Source organism: Bos mutus, chromosome 1, assembly GCF_027580195.1.
Source record: "Bos mutus isolate GX-2022 chromosome 1, NWIPB_WYAK_1.1, whole genome shotgun sequence".
In the NCBI taxonomy this organism is placed as follows: Eukaryota; Metazoa; Chordata; class Mammalia; order Artiodactyla; family Bovidae; genus Bos; species Bos mutus.
The window spans coordinates 124,084,024-124,110,324 of record NC_091617.1 but is presented as its reverse complement, the minus strand read 5'-3'; the positions used below and the strand labels follow the sequence as shown (position 1 = coordinate 124,110,324).

General features: G+C 41.4%; 1 protein-coding gene across 1 annotated transcript in view; it reads right to left on the bottom strand.

Moving 5' to 3' along the window:
- The window catches only part of SLC9A9 (solute carrier family 9 member A9), a 657,846-nt gene that overhangs the window by 425,369 nt on the left and 206,176 nt on the right, over window positions 1-26,301 (bottom strand). The window contains exon 6 of the mRNA XM_005888754.2: window positions 223-328. Within this exon, the coding sequence (XP_005888816.2) occupies window positions 223-328 (106 nt within the window). The remainder of the gene's footprint in view (window positions 1-222; window positions 329-26,301) is intronic.

The following is a 26,301-nucleotide window of genomic DNA, read 5'->3' as shown; positions in this document are numbered from 1 at the left end:
TAGACTGGAAACATGAAACTTAATAGTGTTAGAAATTAAGTGTACAATGAAATGTACACATTACCAGAGCTCTTCAGTGGTAATTATTCCTTAAAAGCTAGAAATTGCCTTTATCTCTATGATATAAGAGAAAAGATACTATTAAAGCCCCTAGGAATTATCACCATATTTGAAGCATCTTTCACTTGGTCAAAGAAGCACAAGCCAAGTTCTGGTACTTACTATGTAAGGACTATGGCGACTGCATCATTCAACACGCTCTCCCCAAACAAGAGTGTGTACAGGTCAGGGTCGACATGCAGCTCATGGAAAATGGCCAACACCGTCACTAGGGGAGACACACACAAATATACAGAGTTAGCTGGGATGTGGCCATAGACTTGTCCTTGGCTGTGGTCACCTGTATAAAGCACTCATTAAATGTTCATCTTCTCAAATCCATCAATATATACATACTGAACCTTTAACCAAAATCAACCTCATCCGTCACTCCCCTGCTTAAAAGATTTCTCTGGGCTCCCCACTGCTTACAGAGAAAGCTTGAGCTCCTTGGTACAAGTCTTCTATAATCTGTGCACTGTTTGCCTTCCAGCATCTCTATCTGCTCTCCCTGCCCCTGCTCTGTTGCCTCCCTCTAGCCACACTGATGGGGAAGGCAATGGCACCCCACTCCAGTACTCTTGCCTGGAAAATCCCATGGACAGAGGAGCCTGGAAGGTTGCAGTCCATGGGGTCTCGAAGAGTTGGACACGACTGAGCGACTTCACTTTCACTTTCCACTTTCATGTATTGGAGAAGGAAATGGCAACCCACTTGTGTTCTTGCCTGGAGAATCCCAGGGACAGAGGAGCCTGGTGGGCTGTCGTCTATGGGGTCGCACAGAGTCGGACATGACTAAAGCAACTTAGCAGCAGCAGCAGCCACACTGAACTTGTCAGAATTTCCTGAATACCGTGTGTCATTTTCTAATTACCTTGGCATTTGGGTTGACTTTAGCAGGGCAGCTATCTGTTTCTCATCCAGATGCTACCATTCTCCTCCCTTAAGTACATAAACCCACACATACACACACACACTTTTTGCTACAAAAAACCCCCAAACCTTTATTCAATCTTTAAAAGCCTCTCAAGTTTTCCCCCAGAAAAGGCAATGGCACCCCCCTCCAGTACTCTTGCCTGGAAAATCGCATGGGCAGAGGAGCCTGCCAGGCTGCAGTCTGTGGGGTCGCTAAGAGTCAGACACGATCGAGCAACTTCACTTTCACTTTTCACTTTCATGCATTGGAGAAGGAAATGGCAACCCACTCCAGTGTTCTTGCCTGGAGAATCCCAGGGACAGGGGAGCCTGGTGGGCTGCCGTCTATGGGGTCGCACAGAGTTGGACACGCCTGAAGCAACTTAGCAGCAGCAGCAGCAAGTTTTCCCCCAGCCCTCTGATCCCTCAGTAAATATCTGGGTCACTCCTTTTTGATCCCAGACTTTGGGATCACAGAACATACCACTTCTTGGCACATGCTCAAGAAGTGTTTGATGTGTGAATGACTGAGTGAGTGAATGAATGAAGGTTGTTGCAGCGGCTTATTCCTGTGAAGGGAGAGGTGGTTGGCACCTGGCTCTCATTCTCTCAAGATCACACTCATCTATACAGATGAACCCAATGTTCCTAAGAGCAGTTCCTAAGGTTCATTTTCAGCAGTCTGCTTCATGGCTCCTATATACCGTATAGTCATACAGAGCCTCTGGGCATATACCTGGGCAGTGAGTAATCACACACTGACTAACTGTGTTCACCAAAACTATTCAGTATCTTGATATTTGAAACAGTCATGCAAAGTGTGAACAGCTATCATTAGGAGAATGATCCACTGAGTGGACTACCAAAAGGGAAAACAGGGTGGTTGAAAATGATACTGATGGTATATTTTTAAGGCAGAATGGGCATTTTCATTTCTGTTCTTTCCTTTCCTATTTCATGCACTGTGAGGTTAATAACTGTGTTGTCTAAGAGAGTGCTGGGGAGAAAAAAAAAGCTCAGTTGGACTGTTTTGTAAGTAGGGTCAATAAGTTTGGCACTTGTCCTACCATAATGGGAGGGTTTTAGTGACAGAGTGCCATAGCTTGATTCAAACCCTGGAAATAAAGTTTAGGCAGCAGGGTAGAGGACAGAATGGACATGAGGCTGGAAGCTTTCCCGAATGTTCTGGCAAGAGATGAGTTGTACCAAGACTGGAAGAGTCCTAGATTCAGGCTCCTCGACTCTCGTACATCCTGCTCTTCCCTGAAGATCCACCACCGTGGGCTCTCATAGGTCAGTTACGACAGTGCTTTGTATTTTACTTACTCATTGGTTCTCACCTTCCCTCTGGGTCTCTAACCCCTAGCATGTTGCTAGACTATGGTAAGCTTTAGTGAGTGAAAAGATAATGTCAGGGAGGATAGAGCAGAAGCGATAATACCCACAATATATTTGGGATGAAGAATGGGTAGGTCTTGGTTCCTGAGAGACAGCAAGACTTGGGTTTCAACCCTGGGCAGGCAGTAAATGGGCTGCACAAGAGAAATTCGTAGGCAGGGGAATTTTGCAAGTTTGGTTTTTGATATGTTGACTTAAATAGGCAGACGGAATTTCAAATGGAAATTTCAATAAGAAAGCTAGAAGTAAAAGGCTATCGCTACAGGCTTCCCTGGTGGCTCAGTGATAAAGAATGCACCTGCCAATGGACAGAACATGGGTTTCATCCCTGGTCTGGGAAGTTCCCACATGCCACTAAGCAACTTTGCCCGTGCACCACAGTTATGGAGCTTGAACTCCAGAGTCTGGGAGTCACAACTCCTAAAGCCCAAGCGCCCTAGAGCCTGTGCTCCCCAAGAGAAGTCATCATGGTGAGAAGCCTTCACACCACAACTAGAGAGTAACCTGCATATCAGTGAAGACCCAGCACAGCAAAAGAGAAATTAAAAAAAACATTTTAAAGGTATAACCATACAAAGTTATGACAGAATGTGGTCAACTGGAGAAGGGAATGGCAAACCACTTCAGTATTCTTGCCTTGAAAACCCCATGAACAGTATGAAAAGGAAAAATGATAGGATATTGAAACAGGAACTCCCCAGGTCAGTAGGTGCCCAATATGCTACTGGAGATCAGTGGAGAAGTAACTCCAGAAAGAATGAAGGGATGGAGACAAAGCAAAAACAATACCCAGCTATGGATGTGACTGGTGATAGAAGCAAGGTCCGATGCTGTAAAGAGCAATATTGCATAGGAACCTGGAATGTCAGGTCCATGAATCAAGGCAAATTGGAAGTGGTCAAACAAGAGATGGCAAGAGTGAATGTCGACATTCTAGGAATCAGCGAACTGAAATGGACTGGAATGGGCGAATTTAACTCAGATGACCATTATATCTACTACTGTGGGCAGGAATCCCTCAGAAGAAATGGAGTAGCCATCATGGTCAACAAAAGAGTCCAAAATGCAGTACTTGGATGCAGTCTCAAAAACAACAGAATGATCTCTGTTCATTTCCAAGGCAAACCATTCAATATCACAGTAATCCAAGTCTATGCCCCAACCAGTAACACTGAATAAGCTGAAGTTCAACGGTTCTATGAAGACCTACAAGACCTTTTAGAACTAACACCCAAGAAATATGTCCTTTTCTTTATAGGGGACTGGAATGCAAAAGTAGGAAGTCAAGAAACACCTGGAGTAACAGGCAAATTTGGCCTTGGAATACGGAATGAAGTAGGGCAAAGACTAATAGAGTTTTGCCAAGAAAATGCACTGGTCATAGCAAACACCCTCTTTCAACAACACAAGAGAAGACTCTATACATGGACATCACCAGATGGTCAACACCGAAATCAGATTGATTATGTTCTTTGCAGCCAAAGATGGAGAAGCTCTATACAGTCAGCAAAAACAAGACCGGGAGCTGACTGTGGCTCAGATCATGAACTCCTTATTACCAAATTCAGGCTTAAATTGAAGAAAGTAGGGAAATTCACTAGACCATTCAGGTATGACCTAAATCAAATCCCGTATGATTATACAGTGGAAGTGAGAAATAGATTTAAGGGCCTAGATCTGATAGAGTGCCTGATGAACTATGGACTGAGGTTCATGACATTGTACAGGAGACAGGGATCAAGACCATCACAAGGAAAAGAAATGCAAAAAAGCAAAATGGCTGTCTGGGAGGCCTTACAAATAGCTGTGAAAAGAAGAGAAGCAAAAAGCAAAGGAGAAAAGGAAAGATAAAAGCATCTGAATGCAGAGTTCCAAAGAATGGCAAGAAGAGATAGGAAAGCCTTCCTCAGTGATCAATGCAAAGAAATAGAGGAAAACAACTGAATGGGAAAGACTAGAGAGCTCTTCAAGAAAATTAGAGATACCAAGGAAACATTTAATGCAAAGATGGGCTCGATAAAGGACAGAAATGGTATGGACCTAACAGAAGCAGAAGATATTAAGAAGAGGTGGCAAGAATACACAGAAGAACTGTACAAAAAAGATCTTCATGACCCAGATAATCACGATGGTGTGATCACTGACCTAGAGCCAGACATCCTGGAATGTGAAGTCCAGTGGGCCTTAGAAAGCATCACTACGAACAAAGATAGTGGAGGTGATGGAATTCCAGTTGAGCTCTTTCAAATCCTGAAAGATGATGCTGTGAAAGTACTGCACTCAATATGCCAGCACATTTGGACAACTCAGCAGTGGCCACAGGACTGGAAAAGGTCAGTTTTCATTCCAATCCCAAAGAAAGGCAATGCCAAAGAATGCTCAAACTACCGCACAATTGCACTCATCTCACATGCTAGTAAAGTAATGCTCAAAATTCTCCAAGCCAGGCTTCAGCAATATGTGAACCGTGAACTTCCTGATGTTCAAGCTGGTTTTAGAAAAGGCAGAGGAACCAGAGATCAAATTGCCAACATCCGCTGGATCATCGAAAAAGCAAGAGAGTTCCAGAAAAACATCTGTTTCTGCTTTATTGACTATGCCAAAGCCTTTGACTGTGTGGATCACAATAAACTGTGGAAAATTCTGAAAGAGATGGGAATACCAAACCACCTGATCTGCCTCTTGAGAAATTTGTATGCAGGTCAGGAAGCAACAGTTAGAACTGGACATGGAACAACAGACTGGTTCCAAATAGGAAAAGTACGTCAAGGCTGTATATTGTCACCCTGTTTATTTAACTTATATGCAGAGTACATCATGAGAAATGCTGGACTGGAAGAAGCACAAGCTGGAATCAAGATTACCAGGAGAAATATCAATAACCTCAGATATGCAGATGACACCACCCTTATGGCAGAAAGAGAAGAGGAACTAAAACGCCTGTTGATGAAAGTGAAAGTGGAGAGTGAAAAAGTTGGCTTAAAGCTCAACATTCAGAAAACGAAGATCATGGCATCCGGTCCCATCACTTCATGGGAAATAGATGGGGAAACAGTGGAAACAGTGTCAGACTTTATTTTTTTGGGCTCCAAAATCACTGCAGATAGTGACTGCAACCATGAAATTAAAAGACGCTTACTCCTTGGAAGGAAAGTTATGACCAACCTAGATAGCATATTCAAAAGCAGAGACATTACTTTGCCAACAAAGGTTCATTTAGTCAAGGCTATGGTTTTTCCTGTGTGGTTTTTCCTCACATCCTGTATGGATGTGAGTTGGACTGTGAAGAAGGCTGAGCGCCGAAGAATTGATGCTTTTGAACTGTGGTGTTGGAGAAGACTCTTGAGAGTTCCTTGGACTGCAAGGAGATCCAACCAGTCCATTCTGAAGGAGATTAGCCCTGGGATTTCTTTGGACGGAATGTTGCTGAAGCTGAAACTCCAGTACTTTGGCCACCTCATGCGAAGAGTTGACTCATTGGAAAAGACTCTGATGCTGGGAGGGATTGGGGGCAGGAGGAGAAGGGGACGCCAGAGGATGAGATGGCTGGATGGCGTCACTGACTCGATGGACTTGAGTCTGAGTGAACTCCAGGAGTTGGTGATGGACAGGGAGGCCTGGCATGCTGCGATTCATGGGGTCGCAGAGTCGGACACGACTGAGCGACTAAACTGAACTGAACTGATCCTAAGCATGAGCAAGTTGGCTGAAAACCATATCCATCATGAATAGATTTTTATTTACTAAAGATTATCCTAGGGAAAGGAGTATTGAACTCAACAACTAGCTTTCGGGTAAAGAGACAACAAATACAAAATGCCATGAATCAGCATGACAATTAGCCAGATTCTATTTTACTAGGCATAGAGTCGATTTCATTATTCTAGATGAATAGATCCTTAATCATGATAGAATGGCAGAGATGTACCCTCTAATAGTGTGTAGCTGTTCACATTTGTACCATGTCTGAGCCTTTGCAGGTGGTGGTGGGAGGGAACTGATGATTATCTCTGCTAAGTAACCTCTTTCTCCTGATAGAATAGAGTCAAGATCCTGAATAGAATCAAAACAAAAAGGCTTCAGTTGGGAGTTTTATTTGTCTGTTTTTTGATGCACCATAGGCATGTGGGTCTTAGTTTCCTGACGAGGGATTGAACTGTGCCCCCTGCCTTGGAAGTAAAGGTCGTAACCACTGGACCACCAGGGAAGTTCACAATTGGGAGTCTGAGTTACCAACATTTTCCTTTTACCAGAATTTTGTGTGGAATACAAGTAAAATTATAATTTTTATTGGAATACAATTGCTTTATAATGTTGGGTTAGTTTCTGCTGAAGAACAACTTGAATCAGCCATATGTATACATATATCCCCTCCCTCTTGAGCTTCCCTCTCACCCCCACCCCCGCCCTACCCCTCACGTCATCACAGAGTGCTGAGCTGAGCTCCCTGTGCTACAGAGCGGCTTCCCAGTAACTGTCTATTTTATACATGGTCGTGTATATATGTTAATGCTACTATCTCAATTCATCCCACCCTCTCCTTCCCCTGTTGTGTCTACAAGTCTGTTCTCTATGTCTGCATCTCTATTTCTGACCTGAAAATAGATTCATCAGTACCATTTTCTAGATTCCATATATATGTGTTAATATATGAAATTTGTTTTTCTAACTTACTTCACTCTATATCACAGGCTCTAGGTTCATCCACACACTACAATTGACTCAATTTCATTCCTTTTTATGGCTGAGTAATATTCCATTGTATATAGTTACCACATCTTCTTTATCCATTCATCTGTCGGTAGGCATCTAAGTTGCTTCCATGTCCTGACTATTGTAAATAATGCTGCAATGAGTATTGGAGTATGTGTGTCTTTTGAGTTATGGTTCTCTCAGGGTATATGCCCCAGTGAAGGCAATGGCACCCCACTCCAGTACTCTTGCCTGGAAAATCCCATGGACAGAGGAGCCTGGTAGGCTGTAGTCCATGAGGTTGCTAAGAGTAGGACACGACTGAGCAACTTCATTTTGACTTTTCACTTTCATGCATTGGAGAAGGAAATGGCAACTCACTCCAGTGTTCTTTCCTGGAGAATCCCAGGGATGGGGGAGCCTGGTGGGCTGCCATCTATGGGGTCACGCAGAGTTGGACACGACTGAAGCGACTTAACAGCAGCAGCAGCAGCAGGGTATATGCCCAGTAGTATGATTGCTGGGGCATATGGTAGTTCTATGTTTAGTTTTTTGTTGTTGTTGTTACCTGTTTAATTTTTAAGGAACCTTCATACTGATCTCCACAGTGGCTGTATCAATTAATCCAAAATATACAAATAGCACATGGAGCTCAATATCAAAAAAACCCAACAACCCAATAAAAAGAATAAGCAAAAGACCTAAATAAACATTTCTCCAGAAAAGACAGATGGCCAACAGGTACATGAAAAGATCCTCAACATAACTATTAGAGAAATGCCAATCAAAACTACAATGGGGTATCACCTCTTGCTGGTCAGAATGGCCATCATCAAAAAATCTACCAACAGGAAGTGCAGGTGAGGATGTAAAGAAAAGGGAAACTTCTTACACTGTTGGTGGAAAGTTATTCTTAAGTTAGAAACTTCTATCATGGAAGTTCTACTAATATGGAGTTTAGTCTCCTTATTTGTATTTCCAAGTTCTGAAGATGACTTGCAGCTTGTCTGCACTCCCAGGCACAAGAGTTTCCTGGGCTCACAAATAGGGAGGTAAAGCCCTGGGTTTCTTTCCCCACCTCCCCACTTATGAAGTCTACCCAATGCTAGGATGGACTCTGAATCTTTCCAGTGAGAGCTTTGGGCCTTTGGAAGGACAGGCTTTTAAGTGAATATCCAGTTTTGTTCAAAACTGTTCTGACATTCCTACAATTCTTTTTGCACAAAGAACTGAACTCCACTGCATAAATGCTGTCCCACACAAGAGAAAGCTCTTACTTTGGGCATTCCTATCTACCCTGTGAAGAAATGGAACAGCTTTGAAAGAAAACAAGGCAGTGTGTCCTATAAGAGGGAATATTCGCTGGGACCACAAATGAGTTGAATAGGTGAGTCAGGAAATTAGCCACCCACTCTCACTGTTGAGCTGAGAGCTTTGAAAAATGCATATAATTAGCTCGCTGGCAGGGCTGTCTCACACACAATGTCCAAGACTCTCATGGCACCTCTTCCCAAGAGAGGACCTCTTGGAACAGCTGTGGACATGCTCACACTGGCTCTGCTCACACCTTGCTGGGTTTGTAAGGACAACCCAGGTCCGAGGCTCGGCTGAAGAGCCATGCATAGTTTGATCAGACTGCTTGGGATAGTCTGAGGAGAACATTCCAGACACCGTGTGGAGAGGAAGAGGAGAAGACACAGTCTGATTTCTTTGACCTCTGATTTTACCAGGGAATTGTGTCATGCTTGCCTTTGTCATAGTTTAGTTAGTTCTCATCACTTAGTGGTGAGATTCAACACTCAGCTTGGGGTTTGGGTTCCTTCCTCATACTTGACTTTTTAGCTAGAGAAAAATCTGTTTTGTTTCCTGAATTGGTAGTAAGGAATGCAAGCATATATAACCTTATGCTCAAATATGCACGCACACACACACACACACACCCCTACTCGCATGTAAGAGCAGTGGATGGTTGAGACACGCCATTGAGTTACGGGAGATAATAGTGGTTCAGTGAATGACAATAATGATTCAACTATTTTCTGAGACTATGTTATAGTTTCAGTAGTCAAACAGTGAGGGGTCTTGGGAGAACGAATGAGGCAGTGGTGTGGATGGCACTTCTGAGAAGCTTGTGATAAAGGGAAGCCTATGAAGTAGAAAGCCAATGGAGGCTTTCTCTTCAATTTCTAATTTAATACAGATTGAACAGAATAAGCAGAAATAAAGTTGAAAACAAAGGAAAAAGAAGAGAACTCATATTTTCTCATCTCAAATGCAATAATCATAACTAAAGATAAAAATTCAGATAATGACCACCTTACCCTATTTGGTACTTCAATATATTGACTTGAATAATGTCTTACTTTTTTTTTTATTACTATCTTTTGAACTAACCTCTTTCCTAATGCTCTTTCAGTCACTTCTAAGTCTTCAGGGTGATTTAGTGACAGTTCCTTCACTAGATCTCCATTAACAGCTCTCTGACCCATATTTTCTTGGTGTTTTACAAGGAATTTAAATTTCAAATGCTATTTTAATATAGGGACTCTCAGCAACCTGCACAAGCTCTGCCTGGGTCTATGGACAGCATCACACAATAGTTCCTACCCCTGTTGCTCTAAGTCATCACTCAGCCTTGTCAAAATGCTGGCTCTCCCTGGGAGTGCTCTCTGTGGTTTTCGGTGCAAATCAGTATGTATGACACTTGTCCCTGACACATGGAGAATCAAAAACATCTCTGGCTTGTGCAGTGGAACCTTGTCAGGCTGACAGGTGGAGACCCCTGGTAGCCTCATAAGCCAAGCAGCAATTTCTATTTCCAAAAGTGATTACTGGGAAAATGTGGGATTTTTTTCCCCCTCCTATAATTCATATATAAGAAATTCTCCTGTAACTCTTCCCACTTTTCTGAAATATTGTACATACTGAGATTACAAGGAGAGGCTCCAAAATAGCTGAGGTATTCTAGTATGCTGGAAGACTGAAATTAGTTTGAGCCTCAATCTTCTCAGTGAAGACTTGGCAGAGAATCAGTGTACTAGTTTTGCCGATCAAGCTTTGCCAGTCATATCCTAGAAATACAACTAGAAATCCTAACCCTTCTGAAATAGGTCAGAGAAACAATGCCAGATCTAGAGTTAACCACTAGATGTTATTTCATTGAGGTCATTTGGCCCTGCAGTAAAAGAATCTTCCTGAAGTGCATGAGTGAGGGTTCAATCCCTGGGTGGGGAAGATCCCTTGGAGAAGGAAATAGCAACCCAATCCAGTATTCTTGCCTGGGAAATCCCATGGACAGGGGAGCCTGGCAGGCTACAGGCCCATGGTGTCTCAAAAGAGTTGGACACATCTTAGCAACTAAACAACAATATTGTAAATTAGAAGTTACACAGACCATCATGAATGATTTAGCCCTAAACCATTTCAATTTTATTTTGGCCATCAATATGATACGTTATTTTGGTACTGAGTTGGTGGTGGAGAATATACCATATGTTAGCACATCATTACAGCCCTTTCCCCTAGAGATACTTGGGAGAAACCAGTTCCAATGCCCCAGGGCAATAGTTTCAAAGTATGGTCCAGGGACACCTGGGAGTTCCTGAGACTTATTCAGGATGGTTCCCAAGGTCAAAACTATCTCAGAATACTATGACAGAGTTACTTGCATTTTTCATTCTTGTTATTTTATCTGTGTAGAGTGGAACTTAGAGGTTATATGATGTGTGTTAGTGCAGCTGAATTCAGAAACCAATGTGAGAATCCAGCTGTCTTCTGTCACACCACACAGTAAGGGGACTTGCAAAGATGTGTCACTCTCCCCAGTAAATTTTTTGTTTTGGAAATAAATTCAGTTTTTATAAAAAGTATCATTTAGCATGTAAATTGTTCATGATTATTATTTTAAATAGATCAATGAAATTATGTTAAAAAATTTAAATTCTAACATGGTAAATGTTGATAGATATACACCCACAAACAAAAGACTCCTTGAGGTCCTTCCTAATTCTGAAGAATTTTAAAAGGGTTGTGACACCAAAAAGCTTGAGAACCACTGTCCAAAGACATTTGTTGTATGTAATGAATCAATTTACATCCTGTGCAGCCAGAATGATACTTATGAAGCATCATCTCTGAGAGAAATGAGAAAATAGTTCCCCAAATCATTTTCAGTGGAATTTAATTCTTTTGTTGGATTCCTGTTGAGAAAGGCTCCCTAGCTCTAAATACCTTTTGCCACACAATAACCAACTCATTCTTTTGGAATGTATGTAGAGGATTTCTAATAACTATTACATGAGGGGAAATTATTCTTTTCAGATTAATTAAAACAGCACATTCTGGAATCACATTTCTGTCATAAGTATTTGCATTCATTTAAGTCCTTTTTTTGGAATGTAAGTGCTTTGTAGACAGAGATTATTTCTTCAACATACGAATGCATATTAAAAACACGGACAATCACATGTCCTTTCCTTGATTTCAAACATGGTCAAACATAGTTCCAGATAATCTACTCCCTCTTTTGCTTTAAAACCTGAAGTACAGAGCTTATCAGTTACTGAGAATATAAAAAAGTAATCAGAATATCACAAGGTTTGATATTAAGAAAAGAAAAACAAAAAAGAAATATAAAGATTAGCAAGATAGAAACCTGGGAATAAACACTGGGGTGGGGAGATATTTTCCAGAACCTCTCTTTGGGAACTATGGCTAATATCTCTTGGCACTTTAGCTGGTGCTTTAGAATTTTTCCCAAAGGTACCTATAACAGAAATATTCTAAATTTAACATTAGCACAGAACATAAACATTTAACAAAGACCCAATTTTCTCACCAATGGGGTTTAATGAGCCATGGTGCAGTTTTAATGGGGAATCTTTGTAGTCTGTTCAATATCTGAGTGAAGATGACTTACCCTGTTGTACAAGCGTTCTCCAATCAGTATTATGACTTAAGCATTTTGCCATTTTAAAAACGAACGTGGTAAGCAAGGGTTTGCCTACAAATCATGAAATAAATTCAGAGAAAAGCTCAGTGGAGCCATAAAGCAGACAAACCCTGAATGGGTCAACAATGGGAGGTAAAAATATCACTGTGACCCATTACACATAACAAAAATTGTAGGAAAAATATGATAATGTGAGTCATGATCATGGTACACATTTATATAAGTGGGTTTCACAACTAAAGTTTTCTCTTGCTACAAAAAGACATGAGACAAGCAGGTATTCCATCATCGCCCAATCTGTGGATAATGACCCTGAGAGACATTACAGAAAGATTTCAAAGTAGAGGGTGCCTATTTCTGCTTTCTAAGTAGATTAGAAAAGCTGCTAAGGGTGAACAAGAGTAATATTAAGAGGCTACACTGGGTCTGTGTGACACAGCAGGGTGGGGAAAATAGGAGGAGAGGGATCATATCATGAGTCCAATCATTCCTGCCATCACTCTGTGGGGTAGGCTGAATAGTGTCCCCTCCCACCCCTGCAAAGACATTACTTTGTCCACAAAGGTCCATATAGTCAAAGCTATGGTTTTTCCAGTAGTCACGTATGGATGTAAGAATTGGACCATAAAGGAGAATTGATGCTTTTGAACTGTATTGTTGGAGAAGACTTTTTACAGTCCCTTGGACTGCAAAGAGATCAAACCAATCAATCCTAAACGAAATCAATCCTGAATATTCATTGGAAGGACTGATGCTGAAGCTGAAGCTCTAATACTTTGGCCACCTGATGCCAAGAGCCAACTCATTAGAAAAGACCTTGATACTGGGAAAGATCGCAGGAAGGAGGAGAAGGGGATGACAGAGGATGAGATGGTTTGATGGCATCACTGACTCGATGGACATGAGTTTGAGCAAGCTCCGGGAGATGATGGACAGGGAAGCCTGGTGTGTTGCAGTCCATAGGGTTGCAAAGAGTCAGACATGACTGAGCGACTGAACAACCCCTCCCCCACCTCCCCCAGAAAGGCATCCATGAACTAATCCCCAGAGGCTGTGCATATATAACTTCACATGGCAAAAGGGACTTTGCAGATGTAATTAAAGTTTGCTTAAAATGGGCAAATTATGTTGGATCCACCCTTATGGCAGAAAGTGAAGAAGAACTAAAGAGCCTCTTGATGAAAGTGAAAGTGGAGAGTGAAAAAGTTGGCTTAAAGCTCAACATTCAGAAAACTAAGATCATGGCATCTGGTCCCATCATCTCATGGCAAATAGATGGGGAAACAGTGGAAACAGTGGCTGACTTTATTTTTCTGGGCTCCAAAATCACTGCAGATGGTGATTGCAGCCATGAAATTAAAAGGCACTTACTTCTTTGAAGGAAAGTTATGACCAACCTAGATAGCATATTAAAAAGCAGAGACATTACTTTGCCAACAAAGGTCCATCTAGTCAAGGCTATGGTTTTTCCAGTGGTCATGTAGGGATGTGAGAGTTGGACTATAAAGAAAGCTGAGTGCCGAAGAATTGATGCTTTTGAACTGTGGTGTTGGAGAAGACTCTTGAGAGTCCCTTGGACTGTAAGAAGATCCAACCAGTCCATCCTAAAGGAGATCAGTCCTGGGTGTTCATTTGAAGGACTGATGTTGAAGCTGAAACTCCAATACTATGGCCACCTGATGCGAAGAACTGACTTATTTGAAAAGACCCTGATGCTGAGAAAGATTGAGAGCAGGAGGAGAAGGGGACAACAGAGATGAGGTGGTTGGATGGCATCACCGACTCGATGGACATGGGTTTGGGTGGACTCCGGGAGTTGGTGATGGACAGGGACTTCTGGCGTGCTGCGATTCATGGGGTCGCAAAGAGTTGGACACGACTGAGCGACTGAACTGAACTGAACCTATTTGGGTGGTCCAACCTAATTACTCAAGCTCTCAAAAGCAGAGATGTTTGTTTCCCGGGGTCAGAGATGCAGCTGAAGAGAAGGCAGAAGAGAGACTAAAAAGGGGTGGTGGGGGTGGGGGGCCAGCAGCCATGAAGATTCCAAGTGTGAGAAGTAGTCCACATGCCATTATTAACTCTGAGCTGCAGGGGCTCACTTGTGAGGGTCATAGAGAGACCTCTTTGAGCCAAGATAAGAAAGCAGGAATCTCAGTCCTATAACTACAAGGAAATGGATTCGGTCAACAAATGGAATGAACCCAGAGCTTCACCATGAGAGCCCCACTAGTCAGCACCTTGATTTTGGCCTTTCGAGTGTAGTAGAGATCCTAGTTGAGCCAACCTAGGTCAACCAGCCAACCTACAGAACTGTACAATAATAAATTTGTGTTGCTTTAAGCTGCAACATTTCTGGTAATTTGCTACAGCAGCCCTAACAAATGAATGCACTCTGATCCCCTCTCACCAGAGGAACTACAAATGGTAGGCAGCCTGAACTCCCAGGCATTTGACTTTTCAACACATGAGTTACTGAGTAGAAGGGCCCTTCAGTCCTCCCTTCTCCTACTTCCCCCCGAAGAAGACAAGAAGTCACATAGACAAATCCATCTTTTAGCTCATACTTTAGCAAGGACAAAACCTGAACCAATGAGAAGGCTGTGGATTTGCAAATGTTTCTGCCATGAGGCCCCCTGTGCTGATTATCTATGTGTGTCTCCCTTGGTGCAATCATCAGATCAATCATTTACTCAGAATGTATTATTTTATAGCTCATCAAATCACTTTATTTTCCAGTGTTTATTTTATCTGAGCTACACTGTGAAGAACTGGTGCTGAGGTGGGAATGATGAAGCCCAAACCAGGGTGGAAGGTTAGCACAGTCAGGCCAGCCAAGACTGAGAAGAGCAAGCCAAAAGTCCTAAAGCCACTCTCGTGAGAAAAGCAAGCAGTGGCCATTTTTATTCTTCTCTGAACTTTTTTTTTGTATCTTATAATTTTTCTACAATAAGCATGAATAAGACAGGATAAAAAGCCATCTTGAAAGTTGGCCAAACTTAATAAAGAGATAAACCATGCAACTCGGAGTCTCTTCCCACGACCCAGGATGCCATATGTGAGCACTCCTCTCCCCCTCCCTTTCTCCCAGAACATCCCCCCTGGGCTTCCAGACTGTCGAGCCCTCTATGTGACATGTCACTGTGGACCCATCTTATCTTTCCGAGCGCTCTCTTTTGTGTTGGGGAGACTAACTTCTAGTTTCTCTTTGACCCCTCCAGCCCCTCTCTCTCTCCTTGGCAAACCCACCCCTTTGACACAAATGCTGCCCAAGAATTCTTCAGTTCCCTCCTCATTCCACCAAGTCTCTGTGAGAATCTCATCCACATTCACTTGTCTCCGTCTCCAGCCCAGCCCTTCTTCTCCTCAACTACAGGCTCCCATATCTAGCCACTGGCAAGACAACTCCACCTGGAGTTCTTCTACTGGAACAAATACTTACTAAGCACCACTGTGTGCCTGGCACTGGGTATGGAGGTGCTGTAGATGCCCTGTTGTCTAACCAGCCTTCATCAATCTGTTGCTTCTGCTCTTGAATTACCAAATTCAAGAAATGGCATCGTCACTTAGCCAGAAACTTATGTTTGTATTGAAAAAAAAAATGTAACTTATCTTAGCATCAATTTATAGACACTCTCAGGTGTAAAATGAATAGCTGTTTAGAAGTTGCTGCGTAGCACAGGGAGCCCAGCCTGGTGCTCTGTGATGACTTGGAGGGATGGGGTCAGGGGGGAGGGAGGGAGTGTGTGTATGATTATGGCTGATTTGTGTTGTTATATGGTAGAAACCAACACAACATTGTAAAAATTAAAAAATATATGTATTTAAATAAAGTATATCCTAAAAAAATGTAACTTATTTACAATGGAAAACTCTCTGGCATTATAGGGTATAATTTGGCAGAGAGGGGCTGGAGGGGTCAAAGAGAAACTAGAAGTTAGTCTCCCCCAACGCAAAAGAGAGTGCTCGGAGAGATATGAAGTGTCCACAGTGGCATGTCACATAGAGGGCTCGACAGTCTGGAAACCCGGGGGGAAGTTCTGGGAGAAAGGGAGGGGGAGAGGAGTGCTCACATATGGCATCCTGGGCCGTGGGAAGAGACTCTGAATTGCATGGTTTATCTCTTTATTAAGTTTGGCCAACTTTCAAGATGGCTTTTTATCCTTTCTTATTCATGCTTATTGTATAAAAATTACAAAATACAAAAAAAAAAATAAAAGTTCAAAGAAGAATAAATGTGGCCACTGCTTGCCATTTTTATTAGAGACAAGCCACACTTTGGAATTAAGTGGTTTACAAAGACATTCAAGGAAAGAAAAGGAAACCAGTTCCTGTGGTGATCTATTACATCAGATACTGCCCTATGAACTAGCTTTGTCATGTCTGAAATTTTAGCCCTCTACAGAAATTCATTCTGGATTGGAAAATAATAAAAACGCAGAAGTTCAGTTGCAGATAAATGCCTTTCCTTATGTGAAAGCAGTATTTAAAAAAAAAAAAAAAACTCCCCAAAAAGTAGACTGCAAGCATTTTAGCTTTTCTTTGAATTGGTCTTCTTGGATAAAAAGTTGTTCGTCACTGATATTGGTTGTTCATCTATATATTTGTTGATGTCTTCAATAGTTTCTGGCAAGCAGCAGGCAATTCTGGTGATTAAATAAATGAATGAATGAAACTTGAAGGTCGTGTTCCCCGTGTCTGACTCCTTGAGGATCAGACCAGCTCTGCCTCTCTCGTGTTCTCCCACTGTGATCAGGGACTTCTTCGATAACTCACTGACCTGATCGCACTTGTTATGAAAAGCTGTGTCCATTTCAGCTCAAAGTAATACATTGACCACTACAATGTTTCTTATCTATAAAACCCAGGTAAAAGGTCAGTCCCTATCATTTCTAGGCTGTGTTCTAGGAGGAAAATTACTTTTCAAGGAATCCTAACCCCTGGGGCCCCTGAGAAGCTTTGTAGAGCAAGGGAACTCAGCCCTGTTTACCGTGCTCTCCTGGCTCCCTGGGCATCTTCCTGGGCATCAGGAGGTGCCCACTTTTAGTTTGTGGAGGTGCTGACTCTGCATTTATCTGACTGAGAGTGAGTGCCGCCTTCACTATGACTCACCAGTTGCCTCACTGTCCCGTGAGTTTGACCTCTTTCAGCCAAGCCGAGCCCTAAAGAGAGCCAGACAGCCTACCATCCAAGGAAACAGTCTTAAAACTTTCTAAATCCTATTCACCACAATATGCAATGTCTTCTTTAACACATAAATGGAAAGTCTGGGCTGGACACTGACTTTCCAAACTTCTGTTCTGCAGGTCTGTCTTTGAGCACTGCTGAGAATGAGCTGCTTTCATTTAAACAGAGCAATTCTGTCCCCTAAAGCAGCGAGCCAGAGAGGTCTGTCAGCCACAGCTGTTTCCCAGCTGTCCACGGAGCTGCTGAATTGCTTCAATTGGTTTTTCAGTGTGTTCTTGAAATTCCACCCTCAGAACACCTGGAGTCTTGCTTTATCCACTTTCAATATCCCGAGGTATGTATATAGTTGGTTGTCACCCATTATATTCTCTAATTCTGTTCTAGAAATAACTAGGCTTCCAATTTCTGAAGCAAGACCTTCGTGCCAAGACCTTGCTATTCACAACTCTGTCCCAAAGTAGAAGTAGAGGTAATGGTTGGGAACTTGACTCTGATGTCAAAGCAACCTATGTTCAGATCCCAACTGCAATGCAAATGAACTTGGTGATCTTGAGCCAGTTACTTAACCTCACTAAGCTTTCAGGAAGCATCACTGGCAAAAAGAAGATAAAAATATTCTCTCCCTCATAGGCTTTTGGAGAATGATTAAGTGAGATAATTTATGTGAAATGTCTGGCATATTGTAGCTCAATTAATGGTGGTTATTATTAATGCTATTACTCATGTCATCAAAACCATCAAGCGGGTTTGTCCATTAAAAAGTGGAATGACACCTTCTACTTGTGTGTTTCCCCTTTGATACTCAAAAATGCCTTTAAGAGAGATAAATAGATATTATCAAGCAGAGAAGTCATGAAGACTCTTCTCTGCCTCCCTCCCTTTCTCCCAAATTACTGCTCGAATCTCTGCATTTGGAAAGAACACCTACTCCTACATTTACTTTCTCTTTCTTTTCAAAAATATTTTTTTTCTTTTTTTGATGCTGTTTTTAAAGTCTTTATTGAAGCTGCTACAATGTTGCTTCTGTTTTATGTTTTGTTTCTTTGACCATAAGGCATGTGGGATCTTAGCTCTCTGACCAGGGATCGATCCTGCACCCTGTGCATTGGAAGGTGAAGACTTAACCACTGGACCGCCACAGAAGTCCCTATTTTACGTTTCTGAGTCTCAAGATCCCTGTCCAAAAATGAGACTGAGAGAGGTTGTCTTTAAGGTCCTTCCAAAGCTAAAATTCTGTGGCTCTCAGACCTAAACTCCAAACTGTAGATCCCAGTTGTGGAGAGTGTCTATTTTGTCTATTATGTTGGAACCTGGGCACAGCACTGCAGTGCAACAGGTGCAGAATAGTATCAAGGACAGATGATCATGTGCTTGACTCTTCTGCATAAGGGAGGAGAGAGCTGTTATAATAGCAATTGTGTGTGCTCTCTATTTGACCCTGACCCCCAGGACTGTGAAGGCAGGACACCCCCAAAGGGAGTCTGAGCCTAGGAAGATCTTGCTAATATTCAGCAAGTCATGTCATCTGTGGCCTGAATGGCAATTTAAAAAACCCTACTCATAGAGCCATCTCGTATAGGAGGGAAACATGTTTTGTGTTTCCTCTGACTAACATGTCATCTTTTTCAATCAAGCAAAATATTATTTTGAAATGAAGGAGACCCTAAGGTCTTCCCAGAACTCTCTATCCGCCCCCTGCAGAGTGATGCAGGAGTTCATGGAGTCCTTCCTCTGGGCTTAAAAAGCTGCCTGACTACCTCTGTCTTATCTTTTAAACTCAGTGCTAGTTATTGCATTTACATCTGCCTTTAGACAGGAGTTTCCTGAACGCAGGATCTGTGTTTTGCTTCTCCCTTCCCCAGTCACTCCTACAGTATCTAGTGCATAGTAGGTGCTGAATAAATGTTTGTTAAATGAAATCAATCAGAAGTGAGATCTTGACTATTGGGTTTCATTTGTGCTAAGTTTGACTGTCACATTACTTTTTTATTTTGAGAAATAACAGTGCTATAGGACAAAGAATGGGCTTCCCAGCTGATACTAGTGGTAAAGAACACAGCTGCCAATGCAGGAGACATAAGAGATGCGGGCTGGATCCCTGGGTGGGGAAGATCCCCTGGAGGAGGGCATGGCAACCCACTCCAGTATTCTTGCCTGGAGAATCCCATGGACAGCGAAGCCTGGCGGGCTGCAGTTCACAGGGTTGCAAAGTGTCAAACACAACTGAAGAGACTTAGCATGCATGCATGGACAAAGAATATTGAATACACTTTATCTCCCATCTCTGCCACTTATGGGCCTAGTACTTAGAATCTTAAGTTTCTTAAAATGTAGATAATCGACTGGCTGTGGTAATGATTAAATTAGATGATATATGTGTACACTGTTAATGGTTATCACTAACTGATAAACTTTCCAGGTAGAAACATTCAGATAGAGTTTTTCATTTGTTACTATTTGGTAGCTTTGGACTCTAAATACTGACTCAAGTGCACAGATGCTTTAATGGTTATAATAAGGACATTACTGACTTTAGAGCTGGCCGCATGTTAGCTGAAGTCAATAATTTATTTTGATCACACAGATGTTAGTGTCTTACAAAAAACATAGTCATCTAAGAAAATAGAAGTCCTGGCTTTTGTGTCAATCTTTCATTGACTTACTATAAAATCTTAAGAAAAACCCAACATTTCTCTGTGCCTCAATTATTTCACCTAAGAAATGGATCCTCTCTACCCAAGAAAGCAATGTGAAAGTAATTGAAATACTGCATGTGAAAGCTATTTGAGTTTGTTGAAAGAGATACGTAATATAAATTCAAGCTGCCCTTTTTATTTCTGGGTAAATTTGCTCAAGAATAGAATCTAGGTTTATATGATGGCATTTTATAGACCTAGGTTTATATAGAGACTTTTTATACTGATGCTTTCATAACATGGAATTGGACAGATACAGAAAATGCAGCCAAATACTACTAAATGACACTTTATGCAGGTTTGAAGCAAAGATTGCCTGGTAGAAATGGCTGGTCTGTCTGCAGTCTCTGGAAGACCGCTGCCTTCAATGGGAAGAATGCTGATCTAATATCCTCAGATATCCTCAGAGGTGTAATTTTTTCCCCTTGGAATATAATGAAAGCATATGAAAAGACCTCAAATGATCTCCCACTGCTAGCCTTCTTCCACAGCAATATGAATACAATACTTCTCTACCAAATATTGAATAATAAAAGTAGACTCATACAAGTTTCTCTACCAATAACTAAGCAGGTGATTTAGGGACATGAACCGTATACTCTATGCGAGTATTTTTTTTTGATAATACAGGCATAAAACCATCTCAATCTCTTTCTATGCTGTTTAGCAGATATTAAATGAATGTTGACTTTGTTCTCAAAGCCACCCCTGGTGTTGAAGGGACTGCTTTGTACATTACATCTTATTTTTTTTTGTCTGAGGAGAGAAAGTTATTCAGCTTTCTCTTGAATTTCTGTGCAGAATGCTGATAAGGCCAGTGATGAGAAACCACAAACTTGGTGTATCCTGAAACTGAAGTGGAGAGACAGAGAGGGCCAGAGAAGAAAAAGAACAATATAGGATTGTAAAAAGAATATGTAACAAAAGAAATAAAAGGCCACAATTAAATATTGAGAAACGACAGTGAAGGGAGCATGTGGTCAAAGGGATCTAAGAAAAACAAGACTAAACAATGAAAAGACTTCTGATTATGACAATGTTCATAGTCGTTCCTCCCATATATTAAAAAAAAGTCAAAATTTTAACTAGAGAGTTCAAAGACAAATGAAAAACATGAGAGACAGCCCAATTAAGTCACCCTTATTGGAGAGGCTTTTCTCTAAAAATAACAGTTCTGTTTTTAATTATAGGTTCTTGGGTCTATTAATCAGCCAACTTCCTCAAGGCTAAGCTCGGTGCAAATAACAGAGACGGATTCAGCAAAATGCCCTGTTTAATTAAAAAGAATTTAATTAAAAATATTTTTATACACATGACCAATCACCATTATTTATGCAGAGTTTCCTTCATGCTTCTCTGGTCAGGCTTTTTTTCTTTCTTCTCCTCCCCCCCGCTCTTTTTTTTAATATGCTGTTCTTCTGCAAGAACTACTGTGAAATGAGAAGCACTCTGACTGGTAGTTAATACCTATTTTTATCAAAACAGCAGTGTAGCTCACACATCACCCATGCAGCCGTAACCATAGTAACCCCAAGCGGAAAGGGTCTTCGGATTATCAACACGATCAAAGGTAAGATAGTTCACGTGCCTCTGGAATAGTTACACTGTAGCAAACTTTAAAGAATAAAGGTGGCTTTTCTCCCCTACAACTTAAATGTTAAATGAAAATAGTGACTTGCAAGTATGGTGTACAAAAATGCCTTTCATTTTGGAAGATTCTTAAAGATGAAAACTCAATGCTGCTCATTTGTCCAGTGCTTCTGATTATGCTGAGGAGACAATAATAATCATTTTGCCAAGTTTGAAAATCTATTAAAGAGAAAAACCCTACCCTTGGGTGCCCTGTAGGATGAGAAGTAATATTTTGTGCCTATGAACTCAGAGGGTAGCTATGGTCAATGGTGACTGTAGACACACATTATGTGGGATGAGCTATAGTAGGTAACTTAAGGTGTGGCCCTGAGTCAAATTACAAAGAAAAGAAGCCTTTAATTAGAGAAGTAGAACTGGCTTGAAAAAGCAGGTAAGCATCAATCCAAACACAGATCTGAATTTGGCTTTATAATTCATGATAGGCTTAGAATGGGTTGAAGAGGTGTGGGTAAGCAGGTAATAAAAGGCTAGAGCACACATACTCAATTATTCCATGATCTATATACTCTAAAACAGAAGCTAGTATTCAAGCCTTTATAATATGTTTTGGAATGCCTGATATGACTCCAGGAGCAGCATTTGGAAGCATAGGGAAACTACTCTGAATTTTAAATATTTAAATAATGTACGCTAGGAAACCATCAACAGAATAAAAACACAACCTACAGAATAGGAGAAAATATTTGCAAACGATGTGACCAACACAAGGGCTTAATTTCCAAAATATACAAACGTCTCATACAACTCAACAACAGAAAGACAAACAACCTAATCCAAAATGTGTAGAAGACCTAAATAGACATTCCTCCAAAGACAAAGTGTAGATGGCCAATAGGCACATGGAGAAGATGCTCAACATCACTAATTATTAGAGAAATGCAAACCAAGCCTTGGAATTCTCAGTTGGCTCAGTGGTAAAGAATCTGCCTGCCAAAGTAGCAGACGTGGGTTTGATCCCTGGGTTGGGAAGATCCCCTGGAGAAGGAAATGGCAACCCACTCCAGTATTCTTGCCTAGGAAACCCCATGGACAGAGGAGCCTGGCAGGCTACAGTCACAGGATGGCAAAGAGTCAGACATAACTTGGCAACTAAACAACAAATATACCAAAACTACAATGAAGTACCACCTCACACCAGTCAAAATGGCAATCATCAAAAAAATCTACAAATAATAAATGTTGGAACCAGTGTGGAGAAAAGGTAACCCACCTAGATGTTGATGGGAATATAAGTTGGTGGAGCCACTATGGAAAGCTGTATGGAGGTGTCTCAGAAAACTAAAATTAGAATTACTATACGATTCAGCAATTCCACTCCTGGGCATCTATCTGGACAAAACCATAATTCAAAGAGATACATGCATCCTTATGTTCATATCAATACTATTTACAATAGCCAAGACACGGAAACAACCTAACTATCCACTGACAGATGACTGGATAAAGAGGATGTGCTACCTACACACAATGCAGTGCTGCTGCTGCTGTTAAGCCGCTTCAGTCGTGTCCGACTCTGTGCGACCCCAGAGATGGCAGCCCACCAGGCTCCCCCGTCCCAGGGATTCTCCAGGCAAGAACACTGGAGTAGGTTGCCGTTTCCTCCTCCAATGCTTGAAAGAGAAAAGAAAGTGAAGTCGCTCAGTCGTGTCCAACTCCCAGCTACGCCACGGACTGCAGCCCACCAGGCTCCCCCATCCCTGGGACTTTCCAGGCAAGAGTACTGGAGTGGCGTGCCATTGGCTTCTCCACAATGCAGTACTACTCAGCCACAAAAAGAACAGAATCACGCCATTTGCAGCAACATGGGTGCAGCTAGAGGTTATCATACTGAGTGAAGTAATTCGGTAAGAGAAAGACAAATACCATATGACATTATTTATATATGGAATCTGAAATGTGATGCAAATGAACTCATCTATGAAACAGAATCATGAACAGAGAGAACAGGCTGATGTTTGCCAAGGGGGAAGGGTTTGAGGAAGGGATGTAGTGGGAGGTTGGGGTGAGCAGATGTAAGATTCTACAAATAGAATGAATGAACAACAAGGTCCTACTCTATAGCACAGAGAACTATTTTCAATATTCTTTGATAAACCATAATGGAAAAGAACATTTAGAAAGGATTTTATATATAACTGAATCAGTTTGTTGTACAGCAGTAATTAACACATTATAAATCTATTATTCTTCAATAAAAATAAATAAATAAGGTACACTAGATGCTATTAGGGCTTCCCTCATAGCTCAGTTTGTAAAGAATCCGCCAGCAATGCAGGAGACCCCGGTTCAATTCCTGGGTCAGGAAAATCTGCTGGAGACGGGATAGGCTATCTGCTCCAGAAGTCACACAAAGATATGTACAATTAAATTATTTCTTTTTAAACTTTTTATATTTAACATTTACCATGACAGTGGGTGGAGAAGTAATGGAATATCACAAGAAAACAATTGCTTCCTCATGGTTATTTAAGAAAAGAATGGATATCTGGCAATTTCATGTTAAATTGTAAACAAGTAAGAATGCTATGACAGTGTCATCTAAATGGTCAATAAAGTGACTCAGAGAAACTCATCATTAGTAAAAATTTGTTTAATAATACCTATCAATTTACAAATAACATTTCATTTGATCTCCCAAGAATTATGTGAAGAAATTGAAGGTACTTGATGTTTTGTTCTTGCAGTATCTATTTTAAGGACATGGAAAATGAAGTTCAAAGAAGCTAAATCACTAAAGTGTGGTGCTCCATTCATCCATGACACTGATCCTAATTTAATGAACAGATGCTTGCAATATCCATGATAATCTAGCCACCGGAAGGCCCTATACTGACCTCATTTTTAGATAACTCTTCTATACCATCTGTGTTTAGAAAAGGCAGAGGAACCAGAGATCAAAGTGCCAACATCCACTGGATCCACATAGAAAAAGCAAGAGAATTAAAAAAAAAAAAATCTACTTCTATTTCATTGACTATGCTAACGACTTTGGTGTGTGGCTCACAACAAACTGGAAAATTCTTAAAGAGATGGGAATACCAGACCACCTCACTCACCTCCTCAGAAATCTGTATGCAGGTCAAGAAGCAACAGTTAGAACCAGACATAGAACAACGGACTGGTTCCAAATTGGGAAAGGAGTATGCCAGGGCTGTATATTGTCACCCTGCTTATTTAACTTCTTTGCAGAGTATATCATGTGAAATGCCAGGTTGAATGAAGCACAAGCTGGAATCAAGATTGCTGGGAGAAATATCAATAACCTCAGATGTACAGATGACACCATCCTTATGGTAGAAAGCAAAGAGGAACTAAAGGGTCTCTTGATAAAGGTGAAAGAGGAGAGTGAAAAAAAACTTGCTTAAACCTCAACATTTAAAAACTAAGATCATGGCATCCAGTCCCATCACTTCATGGCAAATAGATGGGGAAACAATGGAAACACTAACAGACTTTATTTTTGTGGGCTGCAAAATCACTGTGGATGGTGACTGCAGCCATGAAATTAAAAGATGCTTGCTCCTTGGAAGAAAAGTTATGACAAACCAAGACAGCATATTTAAAAAAGAGAGATTACTTTGCCAACAAAGGTCTGTTTAGTCAAAGGTATGGTTTTTCCAGTAGTCATGTATGGAGAGTTGGACCACAAAGAAGGCTGAACACTGACGAATTGATGCTTTTGAACTGTGGTGCTAGAGAAGACTCTTGAGAGTCCCTTGGACTGCAAGGAGATCCAACCAGTCAATCCTAAAGAAAATCAATCCTGAATATTCATTAGAAGGACTGATGCTGAAGCTGAAGCTCCAACACTCTGGCTTCCTGATACGAAGAGCTGACTCACTGGAAAAGACCCTGATGCTGGGAAAGATTGAAGGCAGGAGGAGAAGGGGAAGACAGAGGACAACATGGTTGGATGGCATCACTGACTCAATGGACATAAGTTTGAGCAAGCTCCAGGAGATGGTGAAGGACAGGGAAGCCTGGTGTGCTGCAGTCCATAGAGTTGCACACACCTGAGAAACTGGACGACAACCTACACCCTCATGTACCTATTTTATTTTTAGTGACAATTCCTCTTGGAATTGAAAGTTTAAGATCCATCCCAAGCTGTGCTCCTTTTATGTGGAGAATTTCCAAGGTGCTCTCTTAAATGCTTTAACCCACACAACATAGGAGCTGGTAATGTATTCCCCAGTGCCCTAGCTCACACCTCTAACCCTTAGATCAACCCTCCCCAGAGTTAGCGTGACACCTAGCTGCAACTTTAGGTAGTACATGCTGGGAAAGCTGGGTAATGGAAACTGCCAGGAGAAAGGAAGAATGTCAACAGAGGTGGAAGTTTCAGAGGTTTTCTAGCAGCACTTTCTACACTTCTGTGATCTTCTGGGAGCTAGGACTTCTACAGTTCACATTCTCTGAGGAGGGAACATATATTGCAGTGAATATTTGTTTTTACTACAATTACACTATAAAGTAAATTTTGCCACCCTTGGAGTTACACAAATGTCCTACAACTGTGTGTACTGGTATTTACCTCAGCCTAAAAACATCAGATGGTGCCTGAACCAATGAAATTAAAAGACGCTTGCTCCTTGGAAGAAAAGCTATGACCAACCTAGACAGCATATTAAAAAGCAGAGACAATACTTTACCAACAAATGTCCTTCTAGTCAAAACTATGGTTTTTCCAGTGGTCATGTATGGATGTGA